The 15,000-nt window shown below is 38.5% G+C and overlaps 1 protein-coding gene across 1 annotated transcript in view; it reads left to right on the top strand.

Moving 5' to 3' along the window:
* Positions 1–15,000, top strand: part of LOC122808390 (alpha-tectorin-like) — a gene marked incomplete at its 3' end in the record, with an annotated part of 263,674 nt that overhangs the window by 11,393 nt on the left and 237,281 nt on the right. Inside the window, 1 exon segment of the mRNA XM_044079357.1 lies at positions 2,943–2,972. Within this exon segment, the coding sequence (XP_043935292.1) occupies positions 2,943–2,972 (30 nt within the window).

Below are 15,000 nucleotides of genomic sequence, written 5' to 3'. Positions count from 1 at the left end.
CTAATACCATGGCAGGAATGGACCCCATTCCTAAGTCAAAGCATGATTAAAGTTAATAACATTAGTATTGTCTTAATCTTTGATGTTAGCAAGAAGTGCTCTCTGCAGCACCCACAATGTGCCCAGTATCGACTCCTTCTGGAATTCATACAGAGTTACATGTATCGGTAACTTATCTAAGTATGATAACACCCATTGCTCCTTCTACTATTGGAACTGTCTGAGTATCCTTCTTCCACATTTCTCTCATTTCTGCCTGAAAATCCTGAAACTTTATGACTTTGTGTTTCTCTGTATGTAAGACACTGTAGTAACTGGGCGTAGCAATTTCATAGGTTCATAGGTTCATAGGTGTGTACTAGGCTAATGGCCCTGGAGCCTTTACAAGCCTAGCCCATAGGACTACCCTGGCTACTTGCCACCCAACCTTAGTTTCCAGTGCCTCTGTCAAGTACAGCCACTGGAGTTATACCCAGTGTGAATTTTCTATTTCCCATCCACTCATCAAGATTTCTCTTGAAGAGGACCAGTGAGGTGCTCTGTTTGACTTTTCTATTCTTTTCCTGAAGTATTAGAGCTGGTTTTCTCACATATATTTTTAAACTGTTGACAACGATTGATCAAATGTAATATAAACGTCATCATTTTCTATAATGCTTTGTGGCTCATGTCTCCAATGCTTTTCAGCTACTTCAGTAATATATTGGTTGCACAATCTCCACTGCCACAGTCTTATCATGTAATTATGTCTGTAAGTATATAGTTCTTCTGCCATTAGTGTATCATACCCACAAGATGTGTGACTGTTTTCAATTCTGTTTTACAAGACCTGCATTTGTCTGTTTTTCCAACATGTTCAATGGGCTTTGTGAACCACTACCCTGGGCCACCAATATTATCCTTTCATCTTTTGGTTTAAATTCACCTGTCCTTAACCATTTCTGCATTTGGACCTGATCAGCACGAGGTTGTTTCAAGAGTTGTCTGAAATTGCAACTATATTTATGCATTTTCCACATTTCTTGCCATCTCAGCTGATCCTGCTTTTTTAATTTATTTATTTTATTTATGTAACGTTTGGTTACCGGGAAAGTCCGAGTGGCACAGAGCCCATTTTCAGTGGAGACCCAAGGACAAATGCTCCAGACATATGTCATTTGGAATTTCTCCAAGTATGTTGGGTTTCTACTACCATGATGGGAATGGACCTCATTCCTGAGTCAAAGTATGATTAAAGTTCATGAAATTAGTAGATCCTGCCTGTAGGGGATTGCTGGGACTGTGTTCTGCTCCTGTTGATGTTGTGACACAGGTGAAGGTGATAAAGCTGGGACTGCATTGCTGGGGGTGTCAGGCCCCTCATTGGCAGATAGTCCATCTACACTGCTTGTGGTGCTTCAGTATTCATAAACACATGTTAAAACAACCCTTTTTTATATCATGTTTTAACATGTATTTTTGAATACTGATAAAGGGTCATCCCGAAAGCTTTATTTCTGATAATAAACTGAGCATTTCTACATGGTTGTTTTTTTGTTTTGTATATGGTTTTTATATCTTTGTAGAATAAACTGTAGTTGATTCATGTTTTGAACAAGAAATGATACACCAGATGCTGATACCCTACCTTATACCAAACCATGTGTGCTACTTTTCCCTTGTACTCCACCCCACACCCTGTGAATTGTTCAAATCTGTTTATCACCATTTCTTTGCTCTCCTGTTTTCTCCATCATGTTTCCACATCCTGCAGTGTATACATTTACCTTCTGGGATTGTCTGCAAGCCCCATACCCTATCCTAGCCCTGTTTTTACCCTGATTTCCCTTTCAACCTCTTCCCTCCTTCCTTTTCCTCCATGTGGTAACTTATACTACACAATCCTATAATATCTCCCTTTGTGAGACCCTCTGCTTGCTCTTACCCTTTTTCCTACTTTCCTGTAAATCCCTTTCCTTCTGTGTTGTGAATTCAAAAGGTATTCAAACATGGACACTAGAGTAGTGCAGCTACAAATAATATATAACTACTCATCTATGTGCAGCACATGTAGTTGCCCTAGCAATGGTGGAGCTAACATTCACTAACCTAACTGTAACAAGCAGTTATTTATATTGATAAATATCACTTTGAGTTCATGTTTTTTGTTATTGCAAGATTTCCAGTGTAGTGCATCGCCATCTCATGGATTGTATCTTACTCTTCTCTGTACACATTTCACTGCATGACTGCGTCTACTTGCATGGTTTCACTTCACAGTTAGGTTCAGTTGCCTATTTCCTGTTTGGATCATTTATGACCCTAAAGTGCAGCAAGCTACCCATAAACACTGCATGTCTTCATTGATATTTTAAGTGCTACCTTGTTTCACCTCATAGTGCTACTTAGTTCTAAAAATCTTGTGCATCTCTATGAATCCCAGTCATGGATAGCAATACACTATACTGTACAGATCAGGTGAGGTAGACATTAAAGTTATGACCATTAGATATTAATACAAGTGTCTGGTACATTTTATATTCTGCTATTTAACCTTTGCCTCATGCTTCTGGACACATTTCAGATTAGATAAATATATATTTATAACATATATTCTCAGTAATGTGTGCTCATACAGTCTGTCTGTGTAAGTCAAAGTATATATGTATATATATATGTATATATATGTATATATATATATATATATATATATATATATATATATATATATTGTTATACACATTATAACTAAATGCATAATTTAAGAATTTGAAAAACTGAAGACTATATTTGTACTTGCATGTATACACATGCAGATTTGTCTATGTACACATTTGTCTTTATGTGCACGTTTGCCTACATATACATATGCATTCATATATAGACAAACATGCATACACATGTATGTATAGAAATGTACTTTATAACCGTGTTATTAATTTGTATAACCTTCTACTTTTCAGCTATACCACAAACGCTTGGACAAACTACAGGTATGGCCAGTTGAAATAAAATGGAGTTTTTCTTTTTTCTTTAATCTATCCATTTTTAACTGTAATGATGTTTGAATAGAAGCACTATAATAAATTAACTTGAATTTCAATTACTGTTGGAATAGTTAGAAGAGGTTATTGTCTTGCTTCACAATTAACATTAAATTAGTAAAATAATCACACAAAGGACTTTACTCATATTCTTGTAAAAGCTGAAAAGTTACATTACCCACACAATTGACTTTGGTACTGTGTGACATTAATTAATACATTATATTTTTATTACTTATAAGTTTCATATATTCTAACATGAAACATCCTTTTGATTTTTGCTCTCTCTAGTTTCCGTTTACATACCATGTGGTTTCTCAGGCACTGAGCACATTTCAGCACTTGTTGTTTCTGTAGCAGTAATGTTTTTTATGGACTCAGATTGCTAGCCCAAGGCCCAACCCTCCTCAGAGGGTGCACAACACACACCCACATGCACACACTCACACCTAGGGGCAATTTAGAGTGTCCAGCCCACCTACTGCATGTCATTAGAATGTGGGTGGAAACTGGAGCACCCGGAGGAAACCCAAATGAATGAAAGAAGGACATGCAGACTCCACACAGAAGGCATCCTAGCTGAGAATTGAAACGGAGAACATCTTGCTGTGAGGTGAGAATGCTAAATGGTACACCACTGTGCCACCCTTCTTTCAATGTTTCCTGTGCCAAAACCTTTACAAAAACAAATAATAAACAATGACTGATTTAATTCTACAAGTACCAAACACCTTATTATAAAATAATTTTTCCATTTGCATGTGTTTAGGTATATTCATAATGTTCATGTACTGACATGTACCACAAGTAAATCATTTAAAAGTACCAATTTTCTTAATGCAGCCATTCTTAAATAATCTCATTAACATTACATGCTCATGTAAGTAAATGGTAGCACAGGATTTTTTTCACATTCTGAGAGTATGACACTCTGAGTGGACAAAGTTCAACATGTGAAGGATCAGAATCCCCAAACTATATTCCTAGAAAAAAATGGCAAAACCCCTCCCTCAACTTATATATAAAATAGTCACACTGACTCAATGAATGGTGACATTCATCCAAAAAAGGCATCAGTGCTGACACAACTCAACAACAGTGATTCCTATGAAGGAGCTACAATCCTCAGATGGATTAAACCTTAGGCAAATGACACTTGAGAATTTGGTCTTTATCCACCAGTAGGGTAACGATGCTGATCTACTTGAGTTATATCTCTTTTTCAAGCTGTGTCTTCTTTTTATTTGCAGGGACACTACCCTAACTCCCACTTTACATGCATTTAAATTCATAGGTAATGCTAAAGTAAAATTTCTTTCTTTGCAGAATGGAAACTGTCTTTCTTTTTGAGAAAACAGATTACTCCCTTTACTCTTTGGTGCTATGACATAAGAGTTAGAATATTATAGTTGTGCAATGATGGAGCTTTTGACATGAAACATCAACAGAACTTACTACTTATTTTTAATTGTCAGGTTTCAGGTTCTTTTTTCTCTCCTTTGTGAACTACATCCAGACTTCTTCATTTGAAGTTTTTTGCATTCGGTCTTGTTTATTATTCAGGTTTTTTGCTTCGTAAAATGAGTGCCTGACTATAGAAATCTGACCTTATAAACCAAAAACATTGACAGGCATACTAATAAAACATAAAACTAACAAAATGCTGCTCCAAAAATGTCTGCAACTTCTTTTATTGTAAAAAACTAAGCGCTTTTGTTTTTGAATTTAAGATAACTTCCTCAGAGTAAAATAAATTGTATCACTTCCTGCTGTTTACATACAAATGTCGGTGCCAAAAACAAGAACCAAATTTAAACAGATGTACCTTTAAAAACAACTTACGTAAATAATTTAATATGAACTGTAATAAAAAAACAATAAACAGCATTGTTAGTAAAAACAGTTCATAAAAAAGAGCTTTCTTCTTTAAAACGCATCCTATGGAAATAACATCATTGATACCTTCGGTATTTGCAGCATTAAGAATAATCAGTCAATAAAGTCCCTTTTCCTCCAAGGAAAGCCCATACCCCCCAATTAGGGGGGAAACCTTTTCCAGTACACAAAATGAAAATATTTTAAAGTCAGTACAGACTATAGAATTTTTCTATAATGCTTTTCTACTATCTTTCGTATGGATAGTGTAAGTGTGCTAGTAAATCCTTTCCCTAAGGGGCCCCTTGGTCTTACCTACATAGAATGCAGGACAGGTGGTGCAAAGGGTCAAATACACTATCCCTTTCGTATTGCAGTCCTAACTCCCCTTAAGTGAAATCACTCTACAGAAGGCAGTTACCAAAAAATGGGTACCTTCTAATAACTGTTTACATGCCCCACAGTGCCACATATTCAGTTTCTTGGTAGAATTCGTACCCCTGCTTTGATTTATTTCAAGTATTGTCTTTAAGTTAAAACTGTTTTTGTAAACAAACCTGGGGTTTGGCCCCAATTTTGTTATATGATCAAATGCATCAAAAATGGTGGTCCAATGGGAACTAATTATGTTACCGGTTGTTGTAATTAATAGTTCTTCCTGCTGCTATGCTATCCCAATAAGACAACAAGGGTTTCTAACATACATTACTGTGACTCAACCACTACCTTAAATTTAACAACATGTTTCATGGGTAGCCTTGGTCTAGGGACATATCACATAGAATCATGGTCTCACTCTCAAAAATATGGTCATCTTAAATAAGTCTACTCAGCCTAATCAACTGCCCTCTCACAAGACTTTTCTTCTGCCAGAATGGATGTTGGCTATCATAATGGAGAAAGCTTTTAGAGTGTGTCACCTTCCTAAAAATGGTTAATTTTAATTTACTATTCTCAATATTTTAATGACCAAGACATCAAAGAAAGATATGGAAACCAAATTAAGTTGATGTGTAAACTGCAAAAAATTGGTTGTGCCATTAATATAGGCTATAAAGGCCTCCAATTCTTCAGCATCCCCTTTCCACAGAATAAAAATGTAATCCAGGTACCTAAGGTACAACTGGATTTTAGACAAGAAAGGAAATGTAAACACAAAATTGCTCTCCCAAGACCATAAAACTAGATTGGCAAACACCGGAACTGAGGCCACTCCCATGGCAACCCCTTTCAACTGCTCAAAATATTCACCTTTAAAAAATACAAAATTAGATCTTAACTCAAGGTCCATACAGTGATAAACAATATCAAGCACCTTTTTGCCAAGGGTAGTCCCCATAATGATGGCCTCGAAGAACCATTGAAGGCTTGGTGATGAGGTATTACTAAAAATAAGTTCTTCATATCAATAGTCACAAACCAGATATCCTCAGAAAAAAGCAGCTCTTTAATGAATTTCCAAAAAGTGCCACGAGTCCTTGAAAATATGTTCCTTGTCAACTGAGAAGTCTTTTATCTTGTGGTCAACAAATTTCACCCTTGGTTTGGTTTTAGAGCCAGCTGAGGCAACTATAGGCCTAAATGGTGGATTTCCCACATATTTATGAATCTTCTGTATCCCTAAAATGTCTGGAATTTTCAGCATCTTAACCACCAGATATTCACTCTTTTTCAATTGCCATGTCATGGGTACAGCACACGTCTTCAAGGCAAATATTAGTCTGCTTATAGGAAATATTAAGTTCATTAAGGGATAGGTTGGAGAAAAATTCACCATTGTTCAAGTCATCCAACACTTTGTGCTGGTAAATGTGACAGACCATAACCACCCCCCCCCACCACCTTTATCAGGCTTCATGACTCTTATGGTTTTTATCATTGGTGATCTGGTTCAATAGTAGCCTCTCCTCACTAGAGAGGTTATAAAATAATATTTTTCTTTCAGCTACATGAACTATGAATATTAAACAATTGAAACATTTTGTTTTCATAGTATAGCTTACATGGCCTGGTTGTACAACACAGACAAATTATACAATATTAAAATGCACAGATCATTTTGCTGACATAGAAGTCATGAGCAGTATATTCAAGTCTTTTGCTATATAACTGTGTACTCATGCATCTTCCTTACTGTTTTACTTTTTCAACACTGCCTCTTACTGTGAGACAAAGCACGGATAACAATATATAAGCACAACAAATATGTCTGGAAATTTAAGTCTGAATGTGCATGGTTAAAATTTCTAATAAAAACAAAACAACTGCTTGCATTGAAGGATAAATAATATTTACAGCAACATAAACTATTAGACTTGCAAATGCTGTTATTTGTGATGGTAAAGCAATAAAATTGATCTGCTATTGAAATGGATTCTATTTTTCATGGCAATCAGTAGTGCTGCAATAAACCACTTATACTGGCACATATTGCATAAAACACAGGTCATTGGTTTACTGGAATACATGTTGCAGCTGCTGCCAAAATCTACAGTGCACATGCACTGGCTTTGCATCAGAGACATAAAGCTCGGATTGTAACATATATAAGTGTGGTTTGATTAGAGGCCTTGGAACTGGAGTACCCTGCTAGACATGTGAAAGGTATGAAGGGGCTATACATGCCCACGTCAATTAGAGTGGAAGGTTGGGGAGTATGTTCTGGAATATACACACTGTTCAAGTACCTCAGCAAAGAAAAGAAAACCTATAGTGGTGTTTTTTCCTGTGGGAGGAGGATGACTGCATACTTATTGCACTCATAAAAGTAACTGTCAGTTCTTCGATATCCATATTGAATGACACCCCATGAATACTAACTGGGCATGCATGGAGAAATGCAAGGCATTAAAGAAAATCCCCCAACACATGCACAGAAGGAACTTCTCATACCGTCGTCTCTTGTCCCTTCATGAATGAAATGGACATAGGGCTCTTGCCTTGCCTTAGGAAAATAAATAGATTAGTGTAGCTGCTAGAGGGATGCTGTACTATCTAACATAGCCCCCATCCATGTATCAGGATGCCTGTGTTTTCAAACCATGAACTTCTCAACAGCTTTCAGTTTATGAAAGAGTTGATCTTACCACAACCAGACATTACCACCTATGCACTTACTTATCCATCAAAAAATAAGATAACAAGGGCAATGCTTGTTTTGGCTCCTTCTGAAGGATCACGGTCATGAAGTATATAAACTCCAAAAAACAATTGCCCCACATCCTCGGCCAATACTTTCTTACCCCTCTCTTCCTTAAATCAGCTAGTGTTGCAGTAAGATCTTTAACCCCAGGTGACAGCCTCAGCCATCCATTGCACACTATCAGCATCTATAAGACTGATGGTGTGAATGAACTCTCCGCCTCAATTTTTTTTTCTTTATAATATGCAAGATGCATGCTGTGAATAATAACTGGCTTACCAGTCACCCCACTTTTCAAGACTGGCTGAACGGCCCCTAATAAATTGCTTTCGACTACTTGACCCCCATGTGGTTAATCCACTAATAACCTGGCAATCCCGGATTCCTCCTGAAACCAGCACCAGCCCTTTCACAGCTACATCCTGTTGAATCACTTCCACCCCTTTGCCAACCTGCCTTCTACAGCCCCCAGAAAACTCTGCAATCTGTACATATTAACAAAATCAAATCCTACACCAACATAACTCTTCATCTGACATTAGGTTATCCAGAGCCTTTATGCAACAAAGATATTAGCATCATTGCCTGTTAATTGCTGTGACATTGAGGACTCCTTCATCAGACTCCGCTTCCAATGCCTGGGCCCCTCTGTACCTTTCTGCACTGTACCCCTTTTGGATCACTTGCCTGTAGTCTCTGAGGCCTTCATAAATTTCCATTCTGCCTGATTACATCACTCCCTACATTCTGCCTGATTACATCACTCCCTATCACCTGTAGATATTTTCACCTGGATGGCCTCATGCAGCACTTGCTCCTGCAATTGCATGTTTTGAATTAATTCATCCACTTGAGCCACCAACTCTTGCCATCTCTTCATCAAGCCCTCTACTTGAGTCATCATAAATGAGAGAGTTTGGTCAGCAGTAGGAGGTGGGAGACTCTGTCAAATGCTTTAGAGAGGTCTAGGAATAGACAGGATACCAGTCTGTTGTGGTATCTAGCAAGTGATACAGTACTGGTGAAGGAGATGAAGACTGTGGAGGTACTGTGCTTGGGGCAAAAGTCATGCTGTGTGGAGGCTAGTAGTTTATCTTGTATAAGTTTGTCCATAATTTGTTTGTGTTCACATTTCTCTAATATTTTGGAGAGAGGTGATAGAATTGCTATTGGCCTATAGTTAGAAAGTTCAGTGGAGTTATCTTCTTTGTGGATGGGTATAGTATAGAATTGTTTCCAGATAGATGGCACTTTGGATTCAGCTATAAAGTGGTTAATAAGAAGAGAAATAGGAAAGGCTAGTGAGTTAGCAGCTAACTCGAGAATGAATGAAGGTAGGTTGTCAGTGGAAGAGGAGCAGGGTTTCAATTTGTCTAGTAAGTATTTAAAATAACTATTAGGTGCTAGTTTAAAAGAGAATGTGTTTTTGGGTTAGGGAGAGGTAGGGATGTCAAGAGGGTTTACAGAGTTGGAGGCAAAGTTAGGTATTTGCACTAGTTTGCTGATAAATTTGATAAAGAAGGTATTTATTATGGAAGCTGTTTCTAGGGGTGTATTGTTTGGGCATGGATTGGGAGTAGAGGGTTTTCCTGGATGTAGTATTTGGTTGATAGAGCTCCAGAAATGTTTTGGGTTGGTCAATTGAAAGATTTGCGGTTGGTTGTAAAAGTTCCTTTTATCTTTACTTGTTTTTGGTAAGCTTGCAAAGTTCTTTATAAGTTTGAAGATGTGGAGGTGGAGGAGATTTTGTTTTGGACCAGGGTTTCCATGCTAAGTCCCTTTTATGCATAAGAAAACATGAAGTTTGAGTTAGCCACGGGGAACTAAGTAATTTAACTTTTACAGTCTGAAGAGGGGTAAGGAAGTTTACAATAGTTAGAAATTTAGAGCTGAATCTTTGTACAGCCTTGTCAAAGGTAGATGAGTTAGGAAAGACCAGTTTATTGCAGAGAGAAGGTTGTTGAAAGGGCCGGGTTAGAAATTAGAGAGTTTGTGGTATTCCATGTATTCATGTGGTTGGGTGTGGTGAGGGGAGAACCTAAGCACTTTAATTGGTGAATGGTCACTTAGTGAGTTGGATAGAGATTCAGGGTAGTGATATTTATGTGGATTAGAAACTAGTATCCAGTCAGTAAGAGAGCTGGAGTTGTTTAGTTTATTAGTATGGGTCAGAGTGGCGATAAGTTAGGAGAAGCTATGTAAGTTAATACATGAGCTAGGATGGTCAGAAGACAGTGGTGTCCAGTTTATATTGACATCAACAAACAGAATGGTTTCATTGGATATATTTTGTATGAGCCAGTATAGGATATTTTCTAGTACAGTGATGTCACATGGGGGGTATATAAATTGCAGCAATAGTTTGTTGTGAGTATTGATTTTACAGTTGGCAATCAAAAGCAGGAGAAAAATAGGGGAGTGGGTTAACTAATGGGGTAAGAGTTATATGGTTGGTATGCATTATAGCAACACCCAGTAAAAGATAAAAAGATGTAGCCACTGTAGATAAACTTCACTGACCCCAAATAACAGCAAACAAAATATGAAGTCCAAAGCAGAGCAGTGAAGAACACAGCATGAATAGGCTCTTGCAAGCACACCTTTATTAAGAAAACCAACAGTAAAAATAGGTAAGCGCTTTCACATCCACAAGATGCTTCCTCAGACCTTAAAATCAATCTAACATCACTTCCTTTATATACAAATAACTCCACCCTAATTGAAGTTCAAAAAAATGTCATTAATCAAAAATGCACTCATAACTAATAAATCATATATAGCATATGCCATTTAAAATTTAAAAAAAAATTATAAAACCTTCATTTAAATCTTCTAGCTGCCAAATATGGTTTGATAGATGCTTTATCATTTAAACCAGGTGGTTTATCAGCCTTCAGTTCAATAATCCAATGTAATTCTCTTTGCTCAGTTATATTTTTCTTGTCTCCTAGACGTGCAGAGACTGTAATTGTTATTATGTGGGTATGACTAATCGTACCCTTCAAGAAAGAGTTAGAGAACATTTAACAGCCATTCAAAATAGAGATATGGAAAGAAGTGCTTTGGCAAAGCACATTATAGAATATAATACTCATTCCTTTAAGTTTATGGTTATATGCTGTATAGCTTTAAATCCACGTCTTAGGAGACAAATAAAATCAACATACCCACACCCCCACCAGGGGCAGCAATATCCTAGACCTGATTATTACCAGCATGGGCAACTGGTGCTCCACACCAGAGGTCAATTCCTCATTGATCAGATCCGACCACAAGCTAATCACCCTAGACATCCACATCCCTCCCCCACTGCCCATTAGGGAAACCACAGTAAAAAATTTCTCCAAAGCCAACTTCACGCTTCTTAAGACAGAAGTGGCAAACTTTACAACACCCATGCTGATGGACAATAGAGGTATGACTGCTGAATCATACACAAATGCACTTTATAAGCACTTACACGAGTGCATGGATTGTGCAATCCCTAACAGAACCAAGATGCTCTCCTCCAAAAAAAGGAAGCCAATCCGGTGGTCCCCTGCAATAAACAAACTCTACAACAGAAGAAAGAAACTGTTGCAAAAAAGAGTAAAATCCCATGATTGGGGAAACTCCCTGGTCAGCATCAGTAAGAAGCTGAGATCCCACATAAAATCCTCCAAAGCTAGTTACGAAAACAAAATTGCCACTGACTCTAAAGACAACCACAAAGCATTCTATAGCTATGTCAAGAATCTCAATGGCAACACTCAGATCTGCTCTGAGTTATAGCACAATGGCACTAAATATACAGAACCAACTGATATTGCCAAAATCCTGGCAGATAGGTTCAGTGCTAACTTTACCCCCGTCATCCCCTGAAGGGCCCATCTCTACACCAGAAGAATGCAAAGTTCCTGTAATCACGGCTGCACAGGTAAAAAACACACTATCCAAAGCCAAGAACACAGCATCCATGGGACCTGACAACATCTCAGGCTGTGTTCTACATGAACTACAGAATGAACTGGCACCCCACCTAAGTACCATGTTCAATCATAGCCTCACCTCAGGTTATGTGCTCACTGAATGGTGCACAGCGACGGTTATCCGACTCCACAAAGGGGGAGCCACCACGGACCCTAGAAACTACCGCCCCATTAGTCTAATGAGCCTGCTCTGCAAGGCTATGGAACGTATCATCATGGAACTTATAAACAATGACATTGGTAATCTCCAAACTTAGGACCCCACCCAGTTTGGGTTTGTAAAAGGCAGATCATGTCTCCTAAATCTGACAGACTTCTTTAAAGCAGTCAGCAAAGCAGTAGATGAGGGTAAGGTGGTTCACACAGCCTATCTAGATCTCACCAAGGCTTTCAAAACCATCCCCCACTCTGGAATTATAGCTAAACTCACTAAACTATGTATAAATCCCTATGTCACAAGATGGGTTGCCAACTTGCTCACTGACAGAACCCACACTGTAAAAGTTGCAGATTCCAAATCTGACCTCAAAGCAGTGACAAGTGGAGTACCACAGGGTTCCATCCTGGGACCTCTCCTGTTTGGTATCTATGTCTCTAAAGTACAGACTAACACAGAAGGCCTCTGGCTAATGAAGTTCACAGATGACTGCAAACTAGGAGCCATAGTCAAGTCCCCAAATTATGCGGACATCCTACAAAAGGGCCTCACTGTGACAGATGCCTGGTGTCAGAGCCATGGCCTCAAGCTCAATGCCAAAAAGTGCAGTTGCAGCCCCTTTGGTAAAAACTCTGTACCCATGAACTAACACATAGGCAGCAATCTACTTAACACTGAATGCATGATAAGAGACCTTGGAACCCAGGTGGATAGTAGTCTCTCCTTTGATAGTCACATCGCCACAGTGGTCAGGAAGTCCTTCTACGTGGCACACCTCATCATAAAAGGGTTCTCATTCAGGAAAAAGAGGTCATTGTTCCCCTCTACTCGTCACTCATTAGACCCATTAAAGAGTACAACGTCCCTTTTGGAATGTAACTCACAAGACATCTGCAGCAGCTGGAAAGGCCACAGTAGTACCTCACAAAGAGGATTACAGGCCTCAAACAAATGCCCTACACTGACTACCTCAAAAAACTCCAGCTTTACTCCGTAGCATATTGCCTACTCCGAGGTGATCTCTGCCTAACATATAAAGCTATGTCAAACCCAGAGCTGTTGGACATGCTACACCTAAAGAAATCCCAATTCCTCTGAGCTACACACTCTAGGGACATAAACCTTGTCACCACAATAAACAGGACATGCTGGAGGGATAGATTCCTGTTCCAGAGACTTCCTATACTCTGGAACAAGCTACCCATCTATGTTAAGCAAAGTTCTTCATTAGCACTCTTCAAGAAAAATCTTGATGAGTGGATGGGAAATAGGAAATACACCCCGGGGATCACTTCTGGACAGTGGCACAGGAAAATAACTTTCTTGGGTGGCATAAGCTATGGAACCTTGCTGGCTAGGCTTATGTACGCCCTTGGGCAGATAGCCTACTACCTACCTATGAACCTATGAGCCTATGAACTACCACATAGGTGGTAGTCTACTTAACACCGAAAGTGTGGTAAGAGACCTTGGGACACAGGTGGACAGTAGTCTCTCCTTTGATAATCACATCACCACAGTAGTCAGGAAATCCTTCTACGTGGCACACCTCATCACAAAAGGTTTCTCATCCAGGAAAAAAGAGGTCATTGTTCCCCTCTACTCTTCATTCATTAGACCCATTATAGAGTACAATGCCCCTTTTGGTATGTACCTCACAAGACATCTACAACAACTGGAAAGGCCACAGAAATACCTCACAAAGAGGCTTACTGGCCTCAAACAGATGCCCTATACAGACCATCTCAAAATACTACAGCTTTACTCCGTCGCATATTGCCAACTCAGAGGTGATCTCTGCCTAACACACAAAGGTATGTCAAACCCAGAGCTTTTAGACATGCTCCACTTAAAAAAATCCCAATCCCTACGAGCTACACACTCTAGGGACCTAAACCATGTCACCACAATAAACAGAACATGCTGGAGGGATAGATTCCTGTCCCAGAGAATTCCCATACCCTGGAACAAACTACCTATCTATATCAAACAAAGCTCCTCATTAGCACTCTTCAAGAAAAATCTTGATGATTGGATGGGAGATAGGAAATTCACCCCGGGATCACTTCTGTGGCTCTGCTCGACAGTGGCACAGGAAAACAATTTTCTTGGGTGTCGAAAGCCGGGGTACCTTTTGGCTAGGCTTATATAGGCCCTAGGGCCAATAGCCTAGTACCTACCTATGAACCTATAACTCCCAGGGGTCCTTTTGATTTTTTCTTTATCAACATTAGTATTCATCTCAATTTTAACTTTTTCATACTTTTGCTTAATAACTTTGTCAGGATAACCCCTAGCTACAACTCTCTGATATAAAGAGGTCTCCTCATCCAGAAATGCTTCATCATTATCTGCCAGGTTGCTCACCCTCAATACCTGCCCTTTAAAGATATTGTTCTTAGTGCATATTAGATGCATACTATTATACTCTAAATATGTAGTATTCTGCACATCTTTCTTATATATTTTCATCTTTAACTTGTTTCCATCCTTAAAGACCTCACCATCTAAAAAAATGCACACTCTTCAGATCATAATTAACTGTAAATTTCAAAAAATTACAGGCAGACAACATAATTAATAAGTAATAATAAATTCTCCATATCTTCTCATCAAATCATGAAGAGGTCATCAACAAAACATCTAAAATAAACAATATTTGAATAAAAAACACATTTATTGGCATATTTTTCCTATGCATTTTTTGGCATAGCTGGGGGCCATAGCTGCTTCCATAGCTACACCATTAACCTGTAGGAAAAAAAGAGCTATTGAACTGAAAAAAATTATAAGACAAAATAACATCTAATATTTCATTAACTAGCATTACTAAAT

The sequence above is a fragment of the Protopterus annectens genome, chromosome 8.part0, assembly GCF_019279795.1.
Source record: "Protopterus annectens isolate FY-2018-M chromosome 8.part0, PAN1.0, whole genome shotgun sequence".
Classification (NCBI taxonomy): domain Eukaryota; kingdom Metazoa; phylum Chordata; order Ceratodontiformes; family Protopteridae; genus Protopterus; species Protopterus annectens.
Note: the sequence above shows the minus strand (reverse complement) of the source record. Positions and strands in the feature narration are given on the sequence as shown.